At 68.6% G+C, this 21,312-nt stretch overlaps 4 protein-coding genes across 6 annotated transcripts; 2 read left to right on the top strand and 2 right to left on the bottom strand.

The window, feature by feature from the left end:
- The first annotated feature begins 14 nt into the window (after positions 1 to 14).
- On the top strand, positions 15 to 7,635 carry LRRC45 (leucine rich repeat containing 45). 2 transcript variants are annotated; one of them, XM_080681193.1, is made up of 17 exons: positions 15 to 494; positions 945 to 1,006; positions 1,377 to 1,447; positions 1,710 to 1,888; positions 2,065 to 2,193; positions 3,264 to 3,376; positions 4,028 to 4,086; positions 4,344 to 4,421; positions 4,683 to 4,818; positions 4,905 to 4,982; positions 5,056 to 5,167; positions 5,271 to 5,341; positions 5,775 to 5,867; positions 6,027 to 6,119; positions 6,509 to 6,682; positions 6,752 to 6,899; positions 7,100 to 7,635. In XM_080681193.1, the coding sequence occupies exons 1-17, from the start codon at positions 275 to 277 to the stop codon at positions 7,294 to 7,296; spliced, it is 2,013 nt and encodes a 670-aa protein (XP_080537319.1). In that variant the 5' UTR covers positions 15 to 274; the 3' UTR covers positions 7,297 to 7,635. The 2 variants fall into 2 exon arrangements, with proteins under 2 accessions (XP_080537319.1, XP_080537318.1); XM_080681192.1 differs by having other exon boundaries at positions 6,509 to 6,899.
- A 361-nt stretch (positions 7,636 to 7,996) lies between these two features.
- On the top strand, positions 7,997 to 10,499 carry RAC3 (Rac family small GTPase 3). The gene is made up of 6 exons (XM_080681249.1): positions 7,997 to 8,241; positions 8,681 to 8,752; positions 8,836 to 8,953; positions 9,075 to 9,137; positions 9,805 to 9,964; positions 10,068 to 10,499. The coding sequence occupies exons 1-6, from the start codon at positions 8,207 to 8,209 to the stop codon at positions 10,196 to 10,198; spliced, it is 579 nt and encodes a 192-aa protein (XP_080537375.1). The 5' UTR covers positions 7,997 to 8,206; the 3' UTR covers positions 10,199 to 10,499.
- Positions 10,500 to 11,258: 759 nt separating this feature from the next.
- On the bottom strand, positions 11,259 to 13,169 carry DCXR (dicarbonyl and L-xylulose reductase). Of its 2 annotated transcripts, XM_080681241.1 has the most exons (8): positions 13,054 to 13,169; positions 12,885 to 12,982; positions 12,251 to 12,405; positions 12,119 to 12,161; positions 11,945 to 12,044; positions 11,799 to 11,863; positions 11,602 to 11,719; positions 11,264 to 11,496 (listed from the first exon to the last, which is right to left on the bottom strand). In XM_080681241.1, exons 1-8 carry the CDS (start codon positions 13,103 to 13,105, stop codon positions 11,393 to 11,395), a joined length of 735 nt encoding a protein of 244 aa, XP_080537367.1. In that variant the 5' UTR covers positions 13,106 to 13,169; the 3' UTR covers positions 11,264 to 11,392. The 2 variants fall into 2 exon arrangements, with proteins under 2 accessions (XP_080537366.1, XP_080537367.1); XM_080681240.1 differs by having other exon boundaries at positions 11,259 to 11,496; positions 11,799 to 12,044; positions 13,054 to 13,163.
- Positions 13,170 to 17,975: 4,806 nt separating this feature from the next.
- Positions 17,976 to 21,291, bottom strand: RFNG (RFNG O-fucosylpeptide 3-beta-N-acetylglucosaminyltransferase; the record flags this gene model as incomplete). The annotated part of the gene is made up of 8 exons (XM_080681234.1): positions 17,976 to 18,600; positions 18,685 to 18,770; positions 19,194 to 19,359; positions 19,455 to 19,543; positions 19,776 to 19,929; positions 20,019 to 20,121; positions 20,768 to 20,816; positions 21,028 to 21,291. 8 exons carry the CDS (start codon positions 21,289 to 21,291, stop codon positions 18,495 to 18,497), a joined length of 1,017 nt encoding a protein of 338 aa, XP_080537360.1. The 3' UTR covers positions 17,976 to 18,494.
- Between the last annotated feature and the right edge of the window lie 21 nt (positions 21,292 to 21,312).

Here is a 21,312-nt window from a genome sequence, read left to right as displayed (position 1 = left end):
TTCCGCCAGCCGATCCCGGCGCACCCTGCTCTTCCTGGATACTGAGGCGCCGCGGGGGCCGCGCCGTGCGATGCGCGAGGTTTGGGGTCCCGAGTACGTGTGACGCCCGTCCCGGCCCCACGGCCCCGCGGCGGCCGCATGCCACCCCTTCCTATCTGGGGCCTCTCACCTGTAGAGCCCATTCGTTGTACCCCTGGGAGCTGGCCCTGACTCTGAAGACGGTGGGGTCTGGCTCTCGCGGCGCGCGGAGGCGCCCTGCCGGCTGCCCGGGAACATGGAGGAGTTCCTGCGCTCCTACAGCCGGCTGTGCAGGGAGAGGGGCGCCGAGCCCCAGGAGACCGTGCTGCAGCGACTGCACGAGCTGCCGCGGGGCCGGCTGGACTTGGCCACGCAGAGCCTGACCCTGGACACCTGCAGGGCGCTGGGCGCGCTGCTGCCCAAGGAGGCCCAGCTGACGGAGTTGGTCCTGAGCGACTGCATGCTGAGCGAGGAAGGTGGGCGGCGGGGCCAGGGTAGCCCGGGCATTCCGAGCCCTGTGCCTCGGCGGCCTCCCTCTGTCCCGCTGCTCCACGGCCGCATGCGCCCGGCCCTAAAGTCCCGATAGAGACTCCGGGAGGTTCCTCCTCTCGGGCCTTGGAGTTAAAGCAGGCAGCGAGGTCCCTTCTGCAAGCTTGGGGGCAGAGGGCATTGCTCTTTGTAACCAAGAAGCCTTAGGAGAGTCCAGGGTGCTGGTGGGCGCGACCGTCGGCGGCCTGGCTCCATGCTGGGCAGGAGTTGTGGGTATTTCAAACCTAAGACAGGATGGGCTCCTGGCTAATGGCCTGAACCTGACTGGTGCGGGGCTGCCTGGACTGGCTTCCCTCCCAGGAGTCTGGGGAGGTATCCCAAGATGGGGCCCATCCAGGGCCCCAAGGGCAGAGAGTGACTCCCCTGCCCCCTTACAGGGGCCACCCTGCTTCTCCAGGGGCTGTGTGCCAACACCATCCTGCGGCTCCTGGATCTGAAGGTGAGGGGACCTGCCGAGAGGGGGAGGAAGTGGGTGCCCCGGCGACCTGGGGTCTGGGCCGTGGCTGGAGACTGTGTCTGTAAGAACCGTTGGCACAGGGCATCCCTGTGTCCTGGGAGTTCTGGGCGTGTGCGTGCTGCGTGTGTGTGCGTGCTGCGTGTGTGTGCGTGCTGCGTGTGTTTGTGTGTGTGTGCACTGAGGGTGGGAATGTGAGTTCCGGAGGGTCCCCATAAGCAAACCAAACAAAGCGGCCCCCGTTGGCCCACTGCGGGCAGGAAGCCCAGCGCCTGGCCTCACCCACCGCCTGACCAGGGCCCTGCGGATTGCGCACGGCCCGCACAACAGGTCTGCCTCTTCCTGTCGGTCTCAGGGCAACAACCTTCAGGCCAGAGGGGCTGAGGCTCTGGGGAAACTCCTCCGACAGAACAAGTCCATTCAGAGGTAAGGTGATGCCCGGCCCCCCGCCCTCCTCCCCAGCCCCCCGTTTCTCTGCACCCTTAGGGCTGGCCCCAGAGGACTGGGTTCTGCCCCTGAGGGTTCAGACCTTCCAGCCGGTTGCCCGTTGGCCATCCACCTGTGGGGATTAGGCGGGTACAGGTTACGTACATGGCTCCAGACTTCCTGCCGGAGACGCCCGGGCCTGCGCCCCCCTCGAGCCCCAGGGACCTCATGGGAGCAGGTGCCCCTCGACCCCCTCCCGCAGCCTCACCCTGGAGTGGAACAACTTGGGTGCCTGGGAAGAGGCCTTCGCCACCTTCTGCCGGGCGCTGGCGGGCAACCTCACCCTGCGGCAGCTGGACCTCCGCAGCAACCAGATCAGCCACCGGGGCGCGGAGGAGCTGGCCCTGGCCCTGAAGGGCAACACCAGCCTCCAGCAGCTGGGTGAGGCCCAGCGGCTTGCTCCCTCACCTCCTGCCACTCCCTTCTTTAGTCCTGTCCCGGGAGCCGGGGGCCGGGGTCGGAGGCTGGGTGAGCTACGCTGGGCTCCTGCCTGTTGGTGACCCCCAAAGGAAGCAGCCTGGCCGGGCCGGCTCCCCGGTGACGAGGTTTCCTCCCAGACCTGCGCTGGAACAACATCGGCCTCCTGGGCGGCCGGGCCCTGGTGAGCTGTCTCTCCAGCAACAGAAGCCTCTGGAGGCTGGAGCTGGCCGGGAACAACGTCCCCAGTGACGTCCTCAGAGCTGTGGGTATGGATGCCCTCTTGGGAGCTGTCAGACCATAAACTGACTGAGGCCCCGCCTCCGAGGGAGGGGTGTCCCTAGATTAAAAACGGAGCGAGAGCCCTAACCGGTGTGGCTCCGTGGATAGAGCGGCGGCCTGCGGACTGAAGGGTCCCGGGTTCGATTCCGGTCAAGGGCATGTATCTTGGTTGCGGGCACATCCCCAGTGGGGGGTGTGCAGGAGGCAGCTGATCGATGCTTCTCTCTCATCGATGTTTCTAACTCTCTATTCCTCTCCCTTCCTCTCCGTAAAAAATCAATAAAATATATTAAAACAAACAAACAAGAAAACGGAGCGAGAGCTGCTTCTGGGACCTGCTCCTTTGGTTCTTAGATTCCCCCAAGGGTGGTCACCCATTTCACAGATGAGGAAGCTGAGGCAGTGTGGCCCCGGGCCTTGCTTGCCCCGACGGCCGAGCTGCTGCCTCGGGTGGCATCTGCCCCCGCCACCCCCGAGTTCATGGCCGTGCGTGTGAGCCACGTGGTTGAAGGGCCGCCAGGTCCGAGCCACGGCCTCCGTGGCCCTCGGCCCAGGCCCAGCAGCGTCCCCCGCCATTCCCTGAGGCTCCTCGTCCTGCCAGCCATCGAGGGCCCCCACTCGGCGGGAGCCCCGCACAGCTAGCTCTCCACCTCCTGCTGGGGCTGCCTGGCCCGTGTCCCCGCCGGCTCCTTCATTCTGGGCCTGCCTCTGGGTCACCCCCGCTGTTGTCATGACTCCTGACACCCGGGCCCCTCCTGGCTGGTCCCTCTCCACACGCTGCCCAGGTCTTCCCAGAGCACAGGAGCTCGCCCCTTGAAAGTCACACCGTGGCCTTTGACCTCGGGGACGGAGGACAAGTGCCTCTCTCCGTGGGCGCCCCCCGCCCCGTGTCTGGCGCCCCCACCACCCACGCTGAAGCCTTTCAGCCCCCAGTGCCCTGGGCATCGGCGTGGTCGTGGTGAGCCATTGCCATGCTCAGGCCTGATCCCGGGCTGCTGGCTTCTGAGCACGGGCCGGGCTGAGCTGCCCCTGGTGGTGACTCGGCGCCTCCCCACAGAGCAAGCCATGGAGCACAACCAGGACCGGGCGGCCACCGTCCGGGAGAGCCGGGCCCGCACCCGCGTGCTCAGCAAGGAGGTGCGGCACCTGCGGGGAGAGAAGTCCAAGCAGGTGAGCACAGTGCCTGCCGCCTGACTCAGCCCCTGGCCCCGCCCTGGCCGTGTGGTTGAAGGCCCCCTGGTCCCGGCCTGGCTGTGTGGTTGAAGGCCCCCTGGTCCCAGCCTGGCCGTGTGGTTGAAGGCCCCCTGACCCCGGCCTGGCCGTGTGGTTGAAGGCCCCCGGGTCCCGCCCTGGCTGTGTGGTTGAAGGCCCCCTGGCCCCGCCCTGGCCGTGTGGTTGAAGGCCCCCTGGTCCCGGCCTGGCTGTGTGGTTGAAGGCCCCCTGGTCCCAGCCTGGCCGTGTGGTTGAAGGCCCCCTGACCCCGGCCTGGCCGTGTGGTTGAAGGCCCCCGGGTCCCGCCCTGGCTGTGTGGTTGAAGGCCCCCTGGTCCCGGCCTGGCTGCGTGGTTGAAGGCCCCCTGGTCCCGGCCTGGCTGTGTGGTTGAAGGCCCCCTGGTCCTGGCCCCGGCCCCCTTCCCTTCCTCTGGGCCCTGGACCCTCTCGGAGTGGCCGACACCAGGCCTGGCGCTGCTTCCCTGGTCTGACCCTCTGGCCGGGTGAGCAGGTACCCCTGTGCGGGACCCACTCCCCCTCCGCAGTCCTGCCCCTGGGGGGGGGTCCCCTCCTTCCCTCTGAGTCCAGGCTCTGGCGTCTCTGCCCCCAGTTTCTGGACTTAATGGAGACCATCGGTAAGCAGCGGGAGGAGATGGCCAGAAGCAGCAGGTGAGCTGGGCTCTGCTGGGATGCCCAGGGGTCGGGGTGTGCCTCTGACCTCGGGGGTGGCCTGGCCTGCGCCTCGTCACCTGCTCACAAGTGAGGTCGTGGCGTGTGCTCTCCAGTGACGTTGGCGCGAGGGTGCAGGCAGCTCAGCGCTCCCCAGCCCAGTGCCTGGGGTGTGGTGGGAGCGGGAGAAAGGGTGCTGCCCCAGGGGCCGGAGGGGGGGTGGCTCTGGGTTCCCTGACCCCCCTCTCTGCCCGAAGGGCATCGGCAGCACGCGTGGGACAGCTCCAGGAGGCCCTGGATGAGAGGCACTCCATCATCAACGCCCTCAAGGCCAAGTGAGCGGAGGGAGGGCAGGCGGTGGGAGGGAGGCTCCGGGGCACGGTAAGGCAGGCCCACGGGACAGAGGAGGGGGCGCAGACACGGACCCGAGTTCCTGTGTGTAAAGTAAAGGCGGGAAATGGCTTGGTGGTAACCCCGGAGGGCTTCTTGGAGGAGGTGGATAGTGCCCTGGTGAAAGTGAGACCAGGAGGCTCTTGTAAGGCGGAGGTGAGGCCGGGGTGGGGCTCACGGAGGGGGCGGACTTGCTCCCCTTGCAGGCTGCAGATGACCGAGGCCGCCCTGGCTCTGTCGGAGCAGAAGGCCCAGGACCTGGGGGAGCTCCTGGCCACGGCGGGGCAGGAGCAGCAGAGCCTGGCACAGAAGCAGGCCAAGGAGCACAGGCTGGAGCAGCAGGTGGGTGGGCAGGGGGCGGCGTAGATGACAGGCGGTACGCGGTGGCAGGTGGCCAACCCCTGGTGCCCTTCCCATCCCACTCCTAGAACGCTGCGGAGCGGGAGTCTAAACTGCTCAGAGACCTGTCTGCTGCCAACGAGAAGAACCTGCTTCTGCGAAACCAGGTAGAGAGGTGCGGGCCGGGTAGAGGGGTGCGGGGCTGGGCGGAGCGTCCCCTCCACGGAGCTGGCTTTCCAGGTGGACGAGCTGGAGCGGAAAGTGAAGTCGCAGCAGGACCAGCTGTTCCTGACCAAGCAGGAGCTGACCAACACGGCGGCCGAGCTGAAGATGCGGGCCGTGCAGGCCGAGGGTGGGCTCCGGCGGGGGCCCGGAGACGGGAGGCCAGGGCGGGCTGGTGGAGTCGTGGGGACAAGGGGCCCGAGGAGCCGGTCCATGCCTGCCTTCGCTTCCAGAGCGCCTGGAGCTGGAGAAGAGGAGGTCTCGGCAGAGCCTGGAGGATGCAGAGCGTCTGCGTGTCAAGGAGGTGCCTCCTTCGCGGCGCCGTCTGTCCTCGTGCTCCCCCCGCTTCCGCCTGGGGCCTGCAGGCGCCGCCTGGGTGCAGCCTGATGTCCCCAAGGAACACCCCTGGCTGGGCTCGCCTCGCCTCACTCCCTTGGGGTGCTAGGTGGCAGCCTTCCACCTGCCCCAGCCGATGCCAGACCCAGAACCTCCTCACCGGGGCCTAGAGGGACCCCATCCACATGGGGGGCCACAGCGCAGGCTGCCGTGGGCTCCGTGCCACCGGGGTGTGGCGCTGGGATGTGCCCTCCATCTCTGCTTCCTGAGAACCTCAGGGCAGCCCCTGGGAAGGAACAGGGTCCCCGAGATCCCCCTGCCTCCCAGGGTCAGGGTCCCACGGGGGGGTGGGGGGGGGCTGGGAGCCAGCCCAACAGCCCCGTCGCCCTGCACCTGGGCAGGTGGAGCACATGGCACGCCACCTGGAGGAGAGCGAGCGGGCCCTGCAGGAGCGGGTGCAGAGGCTGGAGGCCGCGCGGCTGTCCCTGGAGGAGGTGAGCACAGGCCGGGCTGGGTGCCCATCCGTGATCTCGGGGACCCCCTATGAGCCCAGAGGGACTGGGTGAGGGGGCATGGGCGCTCCCTCAGCCATGGAAGCCTCACCCGGTGGGCAGAGCCGGCGGGAGGAGGGCCAGAGGGTCTCTGTGCTGCAGGAGCTGAGCCGAGCGAAGGCGGCGGCTCTCAGTGAGCGCGGCCAGGCCGAGGAGGAGCTCATGAAGGCCAAGAACCAAGTCCGCTTGGAGGAGGTGAGGCCACGGCCAGGGAAGGGCGGGCCCTGCTCCCAGTGCCCACGGGAGGCGGGGCCAGGGCGGCAGAGGGAGATGGGGTCAGTGGACGGGAGCTGCAGGGATGTAGGCGGGGGAGCAGTCAGAACGGACCCGTGTGGCGTTGACCCCGTGTCCAGGTGGGGGAGGAGTTAGGCCATCCGGCCCCACGGCCTGGTTGAGCCCGTTTGGATGAAATGCCCCACCGAGCGAAGGCACACTGACCCCATTATTCAGACGAAAGCTCCCTGGTTGGGTAGGGGTCGCTCCTCACTGCTGCCCGTGCGGTCCCTGGGCATGAGCTGGGGCCACACCCCAGGGCCACAGGCAGGCCCCGCGCCCTGCACTCACCAGCCCCTGGGCACCTGCAGCAGCAGCGCCTGGTGCACCTGGAGGAGAAGCTGCGGCTGTTGGCGCAAGCGCGGGACGAGGCGCAGGGCACCTGCCTGCAGCAGCAGCAGATGGTGGCGGAGGCCCAGGCGCGGGGCAGCCAGCTAGGCCTGCAGGTGGAGGCGCTGAGGCGGCGCCTGGAGGGGCTGCAGCAGGTAACGGGGACTTGGGGAGCTCCCGGGGTGCCTGGCCCCCCGCCGCCCTCTCACCCACGTGCCTGGCAGGAGCTGAGCAACAAGGATCAGGAAAAGGTGGCGGAGGTGACCAGGGTGCGGGTGGAGCTCCAGGAGCAGAATGGCCGCCTGCAGGCGGAGCTGGCCGCCCAGGAAGCGCTGAAGGAGAAGGTGGCAGCCCTGGAGCGCCAGCTGAGAGGTGAGCCGCGCCCCCACCTCCCCCCCACGCGGCCCTGCAGGACCCGGTCTCGCTGGTCACAGGTGGGGGCGGGGCTGGAGGGCGGGGCTGGGTCGAGGTCTGAGCTGTGAGAGGCGCCGATGGGACCCCAAACCCCCACGCGGCCTCTCTGTGGCCCTCCGAGTGGCTGATGCCCGGGCACTGAGCTTCCTCCCCCGCAGTGACGGCGAGTGGCCACCGCGAGGCGCTGCTGGACCGGGAGAGCGAGAACGCCTGCCTCCTCGAGAAGCTGCGGCTCCGGGAGGCGGAGATCGCGCGCATCCGGGAGGAGGAGGCCCAGAGGGCCAGCTTCTTGCAAAGCGCGGTCCTGGCCTACGTACAGGGGTCCCCCGTGAGGGCCCTGAGCCCCCAGAAGTGAGGGGAGGCAGAGAGACCCCAGGAGCGGCAGGAAGGTGGCGTCAGGCTGTGCGGAGAAATCAGTGCCAAGACCGTCCGCGCCCCGGCTCACCCCCGCGGGGGGCTGCCTAGGCGGCCAACAGGCTGGAGTGGCCAGCGCCCCTTTCCTGCCCCGCCGTCCCACCCCAGACACGTGCGCCTGAGAAAACAAACGTGCGGGTGATGGAAGGAAATTTGGGGGGCAGAGCCCTCCCGGCCTCCCTCCTGGTGTCCCGCATCCCTTTCTACAGTGTAACCGCGAAGGCAGCAGCTGCTCACTCAGGGTGTTTTGAAATAAAGAACTTTTCCACTTTGTGATACATTCTCGACTCTGGGCCTTTCTTCCCCATCAGCCTGCGTCCCCCACTGCCCCCCACTGCCCCAGGGTCTCGGAGACCGGCCTGGCCCTGCAGGAAAGAACCTGGGGTGCTGCTGGGCTGCCCTTTGGGGGGGACTGGCGATTGCCAACACCCGAGTTCACCGCGTCTCCCCGCAGGAGGGCGGATAGGCCTGGCAGTGGTCTCCCCAGCGGCCGCCACGTGCACACGGACCACCCACGCATGTGTGCCATCGCCGGCCTGGCTGCCCCTTAGCCGGGGTCGCGCGGCCTCGGGGAGCCCCGTGCGCCGGGCCGTGCTCTGAACCCGAGGGGGGAGGGGAGGCCCGGGCTCAAGGACAGGCGGGGGAGGGGGCACCGTGTCCCGCACCCCGCTCCCATCCTCGGGAAAACCCGCGCCCCCCGGCGGTCGCGCTCGGCTGTCTCCGCGCCCGACACTCGGCAGCGCTCGGCTGTCTCCGGCCGCTCGGCTCGGCGCTCGGCTCGGGTCCGCGGCCGCTGCGGCGCGGGCATTTCTCCGCAGCTCCCTGGCCCCGCGCCCGCCCGGCCCGCGCCCATGCAGGCCATCAAGTGCGTGGTGGTCGGCGATGGGTGAGTGCGCGTGGCGCGCGGGACGGGGCTGGGGCGGCCCGGCGTCCTGCCTGGCTGGGCTCGCGGCTGGAGGGTGCGGCCGGGCAGAGGGCGCGGTGGGGCGGGGTCCCGGCTCCCGGCTCCCCGGGCGAGGCCTCCAGCCGGGCCCACCTGATGCTCCAGGATCCAGACCTGGCCGCCGCCAGCCCTTCCATGGGGGGGTGGGGCGGGCCTCACCTGGGCTGCACCCTTAGCCTGCCCCTCCCTCCCGCACCCACCTCTCTGCCCCCGAAGCCCGCCCCCCAGGTCCTCCTCCCCCAGCCCTAGGTCACTGCGGACCCAGCACGCTGGGACCCCCGGCCCCCTCACTTGGCATGGGGCCCTGCGGGCGGGGCTGCCCTCGCTGGGCAGAGGGGCGGAGGCGGCCTGGGAGCCACGTGGGCTTGCCCTCCGTCCACAGCGCCGTGGGGAAGACCTGCCTGCTGATCAGCTACACCACCAACGCCTTCCCCGGGGAGTACATCCCCACCGTGTGAGTGCCGGGGGCGGGCAGGGTCGAGGTGGGACAGAGGCTGGAGCGGGAGCCGCGGGCTGACCTCCCCTCTGTCCCTGCAGTTTCGACAACTACTCGGCCAATGTGATGGTGGACGGGAAGCCGGTGAACCTGGGGCTGTGGGACACAGCCGGGCAGGAAGACTACGACCGGCTGCGGCCACTCTCCTACCCCCAAACGGTAGGTGGTGACGGGCAGCCCAGGGTGGCACGGGGAGGGGGGGGCGCCCTGAGGTCCCTGGGGTGGGGGACACGGGCCTCCTTGGCCACGTCCACCTGGGCCCTCCTTCCTTCCTCCCAAGGACGTCTTCCTGATCTGCTTCTCCTTGGTGAGCCCAGCCTCCTTCGAGAATGTTCGCGCCAAGGTAGGGCCAGGCTGGGGGGCCCTGGGGCCTGTCCGAGGGGAGGAGGGGCCTGGGGACTCGCTCTGATGGGACAGGGTCTCTGGCTTGAAGACCTCACCCAGGCTGATGGTCCTTGAGACAGAGGAGATGCCCATTTTGCTTGGCGTGGGGTTTCCGGGGCTGGGGGACGAGGGTACGGGGCTGGGCAGGGTGGTGAGTGAGGCGCTCAGAGAAGGGAGGGCCCCGCTGGGAGGCCCTAATGGGCCTGGAAGCTTCCGCCTGGGGAGTCTTTCTTTTTTTAAATATATTTTTATTGATGTCAGAGAGGAAGGGAGAGGGAGAGAGAGAGAAACATCCATGATGAGAGAGAATCATTGTTCGGCTGCCTCCTGCAGGCGCCTGACGGGGGATTGAGCCCGCAACCCGGGCCTGTGCCCTGACGGGAATCGAACCCTGAACCCTTCAGTCCACAGGCTGACACCCTATCCACTGAGCCACACTGGCTAGGGCCCGGCTGGGGATTCTTGTCCCCCATTAAACCCAGTGGTCACCCGTGAAGCAGGAAGGACTGAGTGTGGGTCTGGGGGCCATGAGGAAGGGACCCGGGGGTGCCACGGCCTGCTCTCTCCGGGGGGCAGGCTTGGGGAGAAGCCCCTGAGGGATAGGGTCAGAGCCTCCCTCCCCACAGTGGTACCCGGAGGTGCGGCACCACTGCCCCCACACGCCCATCCTCCTGGTGGGCACCAAGCTGGACCTCCGGGACGACAAAGACACCATCGAGCGGCTGCGGGACAAGAAGCTGGCGCCCATCACCTACCCTCAGGGCCTGGCCATGGCCCGGGAGATCGGTGAGTGGGCTCGGCCAGGCCTGCGAGGACACCCCCCCGCCCCCCCCCCCCCCCCCGCGCTCACTGCCCTCCTCCCTCACTCTCCTCTCCCCGGGGCCCCCAGGCTCCGTCAAGTACCTGGAGTGCTCGGCCCTGACTCAGCGCGGCCTGAAGACGGTGTTCGACGAGGCCATCCGGGCAGTGCTGTGCCCGCCCCCCGTGAAGAAGGCAGGGAAGAAGTGCACCATTTTCTAGGCCGGCCTGGGGCCGCCGCCCCCGTGTCTGCTGTTGTGCTGAGCTGTCCTGTGTCCGAGTCTGCTGTGGGGGGTACGGAGGGGGGGGAAGGGCTAGGAGCATGGGGTGGGCTGGGGTGGTGGGGTTCAGCCTCGCCGCCTCCTCTGCGGGAGGCTGGGAGGGAGCGGGGTCTCCCTCAGGCTGCAGGAGTGGGTGCAGGGCAGCCCCAGGATGGGCGTCCCTGGCGGGGGGGGGGGGGGGACCCGTCCATGCGCCCGGGAAGGGCGGCCCGTTTTATTTTATACAATAAACGTTCTCCAGCATCTGCTGCCTCTAACCACTCGCCCTGGTGCACGGGGTGAGCCTGCCCCCACACCCCAACCCCAACCCCAACGCAGGCGGCCCAGAGGGAAGAGGGAGCAAGTGTGTTTGGCCCCCGCTGGGAAGGAAGTTGGGTGCTGGCAGTGGGCCTGTGGGGGGGGGGCACACAGAAGCTCGAGGTGTGGGGGGACAGTCAGCAGTCGGGCCGTGGAGCCCTGTTGGTGCGGCCCCCCCAACCCAGGCTGGCGGATGCGGCGCTGAGTCTGTGGGAAGTCAGGAGGGAGGGCATCCAAGCTGAGGGCCCAGGCAGACAAAGGTGCAGAGGTCAGCACAGCGAGGTGGGGAGGGGCAGCCAGTGGGCCGTGGGACACGCGGAGGTCGGGACGGTGGGGGATGAGACCGGTCAGCCCAGAGCCATGGTCCAGGGGCCCGGACTTCACACACACACACACACACACACACACACACCCGGCCACGGGCACCGCTCCAGGCAGGCCCGTGATCGGAAGGCCGTGGTTGGAGAGGGCTCACTGGTCTGCAGAGCCAACTGCGAGGTTTTCAGGAACTTTGCTACTCGGTTTGTCAACAGCCATTGTCAGGAACTACAGGGACTTCTGGAAGGTCCCACCTCTGGAAGGTCCCAGCCTCTGCCGGCAAGGTGGCCATGTCTAACCATCTCAGGCCCAGGAGCCAGGCTGCCACCTGCCTGGGACCCGCGGTGAATGGCTCTCTCCGAACCTGGGACTCCTGTCCACACCCAGCCCTGAGCTCTGGCCACCCGCCCACAGCCCAGGAACTGGTGCGGGCTAAGCAGGAGCACTGTGTTTATTGGGGGGATGGGGGGCGGAGGGGAGAGGCGGGGCTCAGCAGGGAGCAGGGCTGTGGGGCGGGGGCTCAGGTGGCCAGGAAGCCCCCGTCCACCGGCACAGCGGAACCCGTGGTCATGCCGCTGTGGTCACTCAGCAGGAAAAGGATGACGTCCACCACGTTCTGCACCTCTGCGGGCAGAGTTGGGGGCGGGGGGGGCGGCGGTGAAGGAAGCTCCTTCTCGCCCAGGCAGGCCTGTGCCCCGCCCCCCATACACCCCCCCCTCCCCAACTCACCCGCAAACCTGCCCAGCGGGATCCGGTCCAGCATGGTCTTAGCCTTAACGGGGTCACTCCAGTTGGCCTTGCCCATGGGCGTCATCACCACCGTGGGGTTCACTGTGTTTACACGGATCTGTGCAGGGGTGGGGGCTCAGCACGGTGGGCTGGGGGGCCCCGGGCACCCAATGATGGGGTCACCCCAGCAGGCCCACCTTGTGAGGCCCAAGCTCCAGAGCCATGACCTTGGTCAGCATGTCCATGGCACCCTTGGTGGCACCTATGAGGAGGGACTGTGTAAGTGGCGCCGGGCCAGCTGCAGGCTGGGGGTGGGAGGTGGGGTGCAACTGGGTGCACTCACAGTAGACGCCGTGGTTGGTTAGTGCCCGCTGGGAGGCCTGGCTGGACACGTTCACGATGGACCCTGGGGCCCCACGAGCAATCAGGCCCCGGGCCACGATCTGGAATTGCAGAGAAGGTGAGGCAGCGGGAATGTCTCCAACCTGATCCCCCTCCTGCCCCGGGGGCAGCTCACCTGGGACACCTGGATAACAGCCCGCAGGTTCACATCGAAGGAGCTGGAGGCAGACGGGTCCCGGTCAGGGGCTGGGCTGCTGCTTTGGGGGCCACCCTCCCGCCCAGGGGCCCTCCACCCCCAGGGGCTCACGTGTCACACGCCTCCTTGGTGACCTCCAGGAAGGGCTGCAGCAGCGCCACGGCGGCATTGTTCACCAGCAGGTCCACGGGGCCCACGCCGCCCAGCGCACGCTCCGTGGCCTCCCAGTCTCCCAGGTCCACGCACACGGGCTCTACCCCGGGGCACTGTGTTCATGGGGGGGTGGGGGGAGCACAGCACTCAGGGAGTCCGTGCCTGAGAAGGGGCCCAGCGGGGCTTCTGCCCCACAAGGAAGGGGGGCTGGGTGTGGCTGACCTTTCAGACCCACAGGGGCAGGGGGAGGGGTCCCCCAGGAGCTAGCCGCCTTCTTAGGGCTCAGAATCCCCGGGTGCGGAGGAAGCGGGGAGGGGGTTGGTGCGGCCTCTGGGCCACTGAGAGCTTGGGGACCCGGAGCCTCCTGACATCCACCTCCTCCCGCCCTCCTTCCCTCCCTCCCTCCTCAGCCCCCGCCTCTGGCCCAGGGCCCGCAGGGCAGCCATTTCTGCTTCCTTCTAAGCCCAGGAGGCGTCGCCATTCCCTGGGAGGCCACTCGGGAGCCCACGGAGTCTGCGCGTGAGGCCACCCTCGGCCCCGCCCGCTGCCCGCTGCCCGCTGCCCGCTGGGCGAGGACCCGGCGGCCCCGTACCTCGCGGACCAGGCTGTCCAGGTCGCCCTGGGTCCGGCTCACGGCCACCACCTGCACCCCCGCCGCGTGCAGCGCCTGGACCGTGCTGCGCCCGATGCCTGCGGGGAGCGCGGCTCAGAGGGGCGCCCCTCGGCCAGCCGCCCGCCCCGCGCCCCGGCCGCCGCCCCACCTTTGCCCGCCCCGGTGACGAGCGCCCGGCGGCCCGCGAGCCCCAGCTCCATGGCGTTGCCAACTGCGGGCAGGGAGGGACCGGAGGGCCTGGACTTGGAGCGCGGGGCCGGGCGGGGCGGGGTCGGGGCCGGGGGGGCGGGGCATTCTAATAGCGGCTCCTGCGGGGCGATTGGCCCAAAGGAGGGGGCGCGGCGGGGGCGGGCAGCCAGGGTTCCCGCCAGCCCCGGACAGGGTCTTTCAAACTGCCCGCTGGCGACGCACCCGCCGGGCGCGAAGTCGGCCTGGCAGGTCCCGCCGGCCTTTTCCTGCCACGAGGACCACGCACGACCAAGGCCGGGCGCGGAGGTGAATGCCATGGGAACGCCGCCCCCAGACCCCGGGGGAGGGGGGCCCTCCTGGTGCCCAGAGGGGAAGTTTGGACAATCCATCAGCCTGGAGAAGAATCCAATGCCTCCGAAGGTTCACTTTAACCTCAAAGGGAATTGCACCCCAAAATCACCCCGGCCAGCCCACAGGAGGCCAGTGTGGCTCAGCCATTGAGCATCGACCCAGGAACCAAGAGGTCACCGGTTGGATTCCGAGTCAGGGCACATGCCTGGGTTGCAGGCTCCATCCGCAGTGGGGGTGGGGGTGGGGGTGCAGGAGGCAGCCGATTGGTCCGCTCTCTCTCATCGATGTTTCTCTCTCTATCCCGCTCCCTTCCTCTCTCTCTCCAAAATCAGTCTAACCATGTATTTTTAAAAGGCTTGTACAGGCTAGGAAGGAACAGGCAAGGGCCAAGGGGGGACATGGGGGCCAGCAAGGGCAGGCATTGCTTTCTGAGGCGTTAGGGTCAGCGACAGTACCTGTGCTGTGCGCACCGGCTCCCTGTACAGGGAGGGGCTTTGTTCTGTGGGTTGTGTGGGAAGACCTAGAGGCACTGCTCCGGAGACCCTCTGTGGCCAGGAGGAGGGAATTGGTGATGGCAGGACCCGGGGTCACCTGGGGCTTTGGGCCCAGAGTCGTGGACAGGCTGGAGGAGCGGGTGGCCGGGGTCAGCAAGTGGCACAGATTCGAGAAGCCCCGGGGGGGGGGGCAAAGAGGGTCCTTCCATCAGGCCCCCCACCCCCCACCCCCGCCACCTGGCATTCTGCTCCTAACCGTGGACCCTGACCTCTGGCGGCGGGCCAACCCCCAGCCGGGCCTCCCAGAAAGGCACAGCGCCTGGACCCCTGCTGGGGTTGTCCTGCCCCCAGAATGGTGTCTACATCCTGCCGTGTGTCCCCTGACCCTTGGTGGGAGCTGGACCGACCCAAGCCCGCGCTGGTGCTAACCCCGCTCTGGGAGGCCCTCGGGCTGGGCAGAGCACCCACAGCACCCCACCCCCACTGTGCCCTGCGGGACCATTGACCATGGCTGTGGCTGGGAGGGCCCCGCCCCCACCCTCGCCCCCCCACCCCCACCCCCGCCCTCTTGCCCAAGGTTGGACACTGTACTAGTCCACCTGCTGACCAGCGCAGGCCTCATTCCATCCACACTCAGCCTCCTAAATGGCACAGGCACGCGAGGACCCAGCCAGCACAGCCGAAACCCTGCGGGCAGCAAGGCGCTCGAGGGAGCCCGGCCAGGGCAGCTGTGGGACCCTCCCAGCTTGGGCTGCCCTCTCCCAGGTGGACTTGTGGAGGAGCTGCGCCCAAGGTGAAGCTGCATTGCTGGGGTTGGATAAACTGGATTGGCCCGGCACCCTGTCCCCCACGCTGGTCCCATCTTCCCTGGGGATGGCCTGGGGTCCCCGCTCCGCAGACCCTCCACCCGCTCCAACTGGCAGCAGTCAGATCCCGACGCTGGGCCTCAGGGAAGGGAAGGTGGCTGCAGGCCGGCCTCCGCCCTCCGCCGTCCGCCCTCCGCGGGGACGGGTCCACTCCTGCGACCACAAGGCGGGGTCCGCGGTGGAATCCGCTGACTTCTGGACTTGCCCCCCTTCTAACATCGTGGAAGGTGACATGTGAGCCCCCACCGTCCCTGACCCTGCGGTCCCCAGCCCCGCGGAGTGCCTGCCCCTCCAGAGCCCGGGCACCCACTGGTTCCCGGAGAAAGGCCTCCATTTATTTATTTTGGCAAATCGACCCCAGCAAGCGGAGGACACCGTGGGTGGGGACGAGGGGGCGGGGTCTCACAGCGGAGAGGCGTGCGGCCGGGTGCCTGGCCCGGACGGGGGCGGGGCTGGTGGGCGGACAGGGCCGCGGGGCGGGGCCGCCAGCAGTAAAGGTGGGCCAGAGGGCGTGGCCTCGGTGTGGGCGTGGCCACCTGCTCCGGGCTGGGCGGGGCCGGGGGCGGGGCCGGGGCTACATCTCGGTGCTGCTTTCTCTGGGTGGAGGGCGGGGCTCCCTCTTTAATGGCGAATTTAGAACCGAGGAACCTCCCTGCGCCATGGAAGTCCCTCCCCAAGAGCTCACCCCTTTTGCACCAGCAACAAGTTGCTATTTTCTCTTCTTAAAAAACAAACCAGCAAAAAATCGCCAACCCCTCGTCTCCCGCCAGCTGCCACTCACGTGCTCGTTTGCAGAAAAACCTGAGAAGCTGTTCTCACCAGCCCCCTCCCCAAGCCCCGTGAACGGTGCCCTGGGGCCTTCAGCGGACCCTGCGGTGGCCGCCTGCCTCGCTGCTCTGCGTCCTTTCTGGGCCTGGCCTGGGGGCTGCTCCGGGAGGGGGCTGGGCACACACTCCCACACGTGGGCACGCAAGCTTCTGGCCACAGGGAGAGGGGCGGGCAAGGTTCCCGGGCAGGGGGCTGTGAGGCCCAGGAGAGTGCAGGGCTGCAGGGCCGGGCCAGGTGTGTGCGGGGAGCAGGGGAGGCCTATGAGAGGACAGGGCTGGGCCTGGACAAAGGTTCTTCAGCTCAGATTCCCTCCGCCGAGGCCCTCGGGAGGAAGTTGTTTTCCTGAAGAGGTGCTCCAGCAAACCTGCCTAAAGCAGGCGGGCCAGGCCCTCAGGGGACACCTGAGCAGGTGCAGGGCCGAGGCAGAGCGGGAGGCCCAGGGACAAGTGGGCTCTGAGGGGAGGGCCAGCCCTTGGGTGCTCCCGCAAGAAGCCATTCTCCAGGCGGCTGGGCAGGGCCAGGAGGCCTCAGGGAGGACAGGGCACCCAACACGCCAGAGACAGAGCCTCTGGACGGAGGCCCCACAGGCCAGGCCCCGCCCACCCCGGGGCCTGGCTCCCAGCCCTGCTTTGCCCCTGCCAGTCCCCACTGCCCACCCCACACAACTGAAGCTTCAAGTCACTTCATGTCCCATTCAGGCCCCCGAGTTGGCTGCCGGAACCCTGAGCTCTCCCTGCTGGCGCCGGGCCCCTCCACCTCAGCTTCTCAGCCCAGCGGGGTGTGCGCCCCTCTGAGGGTCACCCCCCTGGGCTTCTGCGCCCCTGGTGTGTCTCTGGCACCCTCCATCTGCTCTGTCACTCATGCTCCTGACCTCGGGGGGGGGGGGCAGGGGTGCTCTATCATTGTTCCCTGGCACCTCGTTCCCACCATGTCTGCAGGGGGTTGGATGGATGGAGGGTGCCTGAAACAAGAGGATGGACAACCCGTGGCCATGATGGCTGCACAGGGACCCTGAGGTGAGGGGGCAGGAGGGAGCGCGGGGGGTGAGTCAGGTGATAGTGGTAAAGACCTCAGCTCCTACTCCTGGCCCAGCTCCCGAGACCCGTGCGGGTGGCTTCGTCCTTGTCACTGCTCAGGACAGCTGAGGAGCGGACACACCCCTAGGACTGACTCCCTGCAGCTGATCACACAGGCTGGATCTCGGGGGGACGGGGCGGGGTGGCCGCTGACAGGACTCGAAGGGACGGGCCCTGGATGGCTGCTGCTCCAGAGTCTCCGGGGCTCCCAGGAGCTGCTGGCCAGATTCGCACCTGATGCTTTGACTGTAACCACAGGGGCTGGAGCCTCGCCCTCCAGGGAGGATGTGAAGAGACACCTCACACCATAGCCGGTTTTCTTCTGGACAACGGGCAGCGGAGAGACCTGAGACCTTGCAGCCCCGTCCTCTCTCAGGCCAGGGGGCCTCAGCCCTCGAGTGCCACTGCCCCAGAGACCGAGATGCCCTGCCGGGCAGGGAGCCAGGGTGGGGAGGGCAGCTTCCCCCAGGAGCCCTGCCGGTAAGGCCTCTGAGATCCCATGCCAGACCCTGGCCTGGTCTGTGGACCCTCCTGTGTGGCCCGCAGTTGGTGGGGGCCACGGTCCTGAGCTGACCACCTGGGGGACAGGGCGCTCCAGGTCAGACCCAGCCCTGGGCCTCTGCACTCCCACAGGAGCCCAGTGCAGGGTGGGGACCACTGAGCAGGGGCCCTTGGCGCTGACACCTGCAGGTGCCTTCCTCCAGCCGAGTGGGACCCACTGCCCTGGGTTGGAATGTGAGCCCCAAGCCTTCCTGGTCACGTCCGGGTTGGCTGGTGGGCTGTTCTTCACTCGTGAGTCCGGCCAGGCAGCAGGGGCCCGAGCCTCCACATACTTGCCACAGAGGATGGGACTGAGGCGGTTTGCGCGGCGTGGATGGGAGGGCTGTGGGCAGATGCCCTGTGCCAAGGACTGAGCGCTTCTGGGCTGGGAAGTGTTTCTCCAACCACCAAGGCTGTGTGGGCGAGTGTAAGGCGACGCCCTTGGGAAAAGCTGCCAGCTCCCCCCAGGATGAGGCCTGGGCAGGAGGTGGGCAGGGACGCAGAGCCAGGGGGGCACCCAGCCTCCTGACCCTAAGCTGACACCCTGAGCCCCCCCCGCCCCCTCAGGGGCCTGCAGACAGCCTCACACACTGAGTCCTGGAGCCCAGGGCCCTGGGTCCGGGCTGCGGCTCAGAGTCACCCTGTGGGCTGAGCTGCAGGGGCGGGGCCTCCCGGGAAGGAGCCAGGAGCTCCCTCGTACATTTAGACAAGGAGCCAAACAGAAGGTAACAATCAAACTTTTATCCGCTTCTGGCAACAGCGCAGCGAGAGGAGGAGGGCGGTGAGCGGCTCGCCGGCACCTCCGGGAAGGCACGGGCAGGTGGGCAGCGCAGCGGAGGCGTCCCACCGAAGGGGCGCCCCACAAGAGGCTCCTGTCTCCCGGACTCGGAGCCGGAGAGACCAGGACTGAGGGCTGAGGCAGAGTGCTGGGGCCTCTTCAAGGTCTCCAGGAAGGGGTCTGGCTGAGGGACCCGAGAGGGGCCTGCCCGCGGGGTCCCCCAACACGTGGCCTCCACGTGGAGACGCCCAGAGCACGGCTGGCTGGGGCCTCAGCCCTCGAGTGCCACTGCCCCGGGGACCGAGATGCCCTGCTGGCACAGAGCCAGGCGCAGGGAGGCCCTTCCCCCAGGAACCCTGCAGGGACCCCACACAGGACTCTGGCCTGGAGCCCGCTCCCCAGGGCCTGGTCACCTGGGCCTGCAGCGCAGCCACAGCGAGTCCACTGAGGCCAGGAGGGGGCAGGCTTCATCCAAGAGCCACCTCCTGGGTCAGGGGTCGAGGGTCACTGAGAGGTGAGGTCACAGGACACCAGTCCGTGTCGGGGTAGAGGAGGCAGTGGACGGACTTAAACCTGAGAAAGGGGATGAGGAGTCAGGGCCCAGGGAGGGGCAGCCGGCTCAGAGCGCCTCCCCACGGCCCACGTGCCCCCACGTACCGCGTGGGGTCCTGCTGCAGGCTGAAGCCGCCGGCCACGTTCACCACGTTCCGCGGGTTCTCAGGACCCCCGTAGCTCAAGGTCACCTGGGAGGGGAGGAGGACTTACTCTCCGCACATCCCCTCAAGTGCCTCCGCCTCCTCAGGGTCTGGGCAGGAGGCCCGCTTGGTCCCCTGGCCTCGGGGGCAGGTCTGCAGGGTGAGCACTGAAGGTGACGGGCTGAGCGGTGCAGCTGGAGGACAGCTGGTGTCCCCTGCCCCAAGCCACTCACTGTCCCAGGGACCTGGCCTGTGACTCCCATCACCACCCACACCACTGCCTGCTGCCCCGCGGCCCCGGGCCCGTCCCCAGGGAAAGCAGTGGCCGCCCTTTGCAAAGGAGCCGCCTCGGGAAACCAGGTCCCCCACCACACCTGGACCCACTCCCCGATCCCTCCCCAGTCCTCGCTCAGCTGGGACCGCTCGGCCAGGCCCTCCAACACCCGCCGAGGCTCCGGGGACCCGGCCCACCTGCTGGAGCACCGAGTGTGGCGGCAGCCTCCGCAGGTTCTCCAGGTGGGAGTGGAACAGCGGGCTGTGCCGCAGGCGCGCGCCCAGCAGCCCCTCCACGATGTAGCCCACCGTGCAGTCGTCTGGCAGCCGCACCCGCTCGGCCGTGCTCATGAAGCTGCCCAGGCTGGGGGGCCGGGGGGGGGGGTGGTGGTGTCAGCTCAGCGCTGCCTGCCCTCAGCACCACCTCCCCGGGCAGCAGGCGCCCCCGCAGCCCCTCACCTGGCCCACGGGCTCATCTTGAGGGCAAGGCCTCTGCTGAGGCAGAACCCGGCCCCACCGGTCGCGAACCAGAACTTGACCGTGGTCACCTGGGGAGGAGGGAGCTGCCCGTCAGAGCGAGTTGTCACCCTGACTCTGCCTGGACACCCCAGTGCCACCATCAGCCGCTCCTTAGCAGCGCCTGGTCCAGGCAGCAGGAGCCCCCGGCACCAGGAACAGGGCTGTGGCCCCGGCGCCTCCCACAGAACCTCCTGGCTGGCCCGCTGCTGACAGGCCCCACCTGGCGAGTCAGGCACCGCCCCTCCTGGCCCCAGTGCTCACAGTTCCCCCTCCTTGGACCCTCTCAGTGGCCTCGATGGGGTGGTCCAGGCTGGGCCGCCCCAGGTAGACGTCCTGGCTGGGCGAGAAGGTGGACAACAGCTGCATCAGGCCTTTGGGGTTCACGTAGTTGTCGTCATCCACGTGGCAGAACCACCTGGGTGGGGGAGGGGGGTGGCGCGCAGTCTCAGCGAGCGGCCGGGGAGGGCGGCCCCGGGCTCCCCAAGGGGCGGGGCCCCCACACACTTGCGTCCGGACTCGATGAACTGGTCGTACTCCACCGCCATCTTGCAGCACAGCGCCTGGCGGGTGTGCGCGGCCGAGCAGTTGGTGTTGACCACGTGGCTGCCTGGTCGGAGGAACAGGACGTGTGAGGGCTGGAGCCAGGCTCCACGAGGTCAGCGCACAATGTGGCTGTCAGGCCGGGCAGCGTGGCTCGGGGGCTGAGCGTCACCTAGGAACCAGGAGGTCAGGGCTCCATTGCCGGTCAGGTCACAGGCCCGGGTTGTGGGCTCCATCCCCAGTGGGGGGAGGCAGCCGGTCCATGGTTCTCTCTCATCACGGATGTTTCTAGCTCTCTCCCTCTCCCTCTCGGAAATCAATAAAAAAATTATTTTAAAAAAGTGGCTGTCGGCAGGTTTGGTGCCTTGCTCTGCTCAAGGCCCACAGGCTGGGTCCAACCACAGCCCTGGTGGGGCCTCACTGGCTGACCCCGCTGCTGACCTCTGGGCCCACCTGGCACCCCACACGTGGACCCCACCAGGAAATGGGCCTGAGCTGGGACGGACCTGACCGACCTGACGGGTGGGAGACGTGGGAGGGTGGGGCCCTGGGAGCCTGCTGTGGCCCCGGAGGCAGGGTGTGGCTGGCAGGGCGGGCGGGATGCTGCCCCCTGCCAGTCAGTGAGTGACCCTGAGCAGGTGACACCCGCCTCTGTGCGCAGCAGGGGGACAGGAGGCCCTGGAACGGGGGCAGCTGGGGTGGGAGACACTCACCCGCCTGGAGCTGCAGGTCCCGGTCGTCCCCATCGGTGAAGATGAAGGTCTGGGGAGAGACCAGCTGTGAGGGACGTGGGGTCCGGCGGGGAGAGGGGGGTGCCCGGCTCCAGCCTATGCCATCCAAATTGGCACTCACGGAAGTTTCCCCAGCCTCGCCCCGTGTCGGCCGGGAGGGCACCCCAAGTCTGGAGCCCAGGAAGGGTCAGGAGGGGGGACGCTGGGGGTCCCCGGGCCGCTGGGGGGCGGGGCGGGCGCACCTGCGGGCGGGCGCGGGAGATCCAGGTGCGCAGCAGAAGCCGCAGGCGCGGCCCGTGGTTCCTGCGCGTCGTCTTGACGGCAATGAAGACATCCTCCGGCCGCAGGCGGGGCGCGCGGGGGCCGGGGGCGGGCGTCGACGTGGGGGCGCGGGCCGGGGCGGGAGCGCGGGGCAGCGGCAGCGGCAGCGGCAGCAGCAGCAGCGCGGCCAGGGCGGCGGCCAGCGCGAGGCAGGCCCGGCACAGCGCCCCCCGCGCGCGGCTCATGCGGCCGCCGACCCGCCGGCA

This window comes from Plecotus auritus (genome assembly GCF_963455305.1).
Source record: "Plecotus auritus genome assembly, chromosome: 7".
In the NCBI taxonomy this organism is placed as follows: Eukaryota; Metazoa; Chordata; class Mammalia; order Chiroptera; family Vespertilionidae; genus Plecotus; species Plecotus auritus.
The sequence above is the reverse complement of the archived record's forward strand: the minus strand, read 5'-3'. Positions and strand labels throughout refer to the sequence as shown.

Coding starts and splice junctions, on each gene's coding strand:
- LRRC45 (XM_080681192.1), top strand. CDS start 275: ATGGAGGAGTTCCTGCGCTCCTACAGCCGGCTGTGCAGGGAGAGGGGC. Junction 495..944: donor CTGCATGCTGAGCGAGGAAG/GTGGGCGGCGGG, acceptor GCCCCCTTACAG/GGGCCACCCTGCTTCTCCAG. Junction 6,900..7,099: donor CCTGGAGCGCCAGCTGAGAG/GTGAGCCGCGCC, acceptor CCTCCCCCGCAG/TGACGGCGAGTGGCCACCGC.
- RAC3 (XM_080681249.1), top strand. CDS start 8,207: ATGCAGGCCATCAAGTGCGTGGTGGTCGGCGATGG. Junction 9,138..9,804: donor TCGAGAATGTTCGCGCCAAG/GTAGGGCCAGGC, acceptor CCCTCCCCACAG/TGGTACCCGGAGGTGCGGCA. Junction 9,965..10,067: donor GGCCATGGCCCGGGAGATCG/GTGAGTGGGCTC, acceptor CGGGGCCCCCAG/GCTCCGTCAAGTACCTGGAG.
- DCXR (XM_080681240.1), bottom strand. CDS start 13,105: ATGGAGCTGGGGCTCGCGGGCCGCCGGGCGCTCGTCACCGGGGCGGGC. Junction 12,162..12,250: donor ACCAAGGAGGCGTGTGACAC/GTGAGCCCCTGG, acceptor GTCTGCCTCCAG/CTCCTTCGATGTGAACCTGC. Junction 12,045..12,118: donor CTGTTATCCAGGTGTCCCAG/GTGAGCTGCCCC, acceptor CTGCAATTCCAG/ATCGTGGCCCGGGGCCTGAT.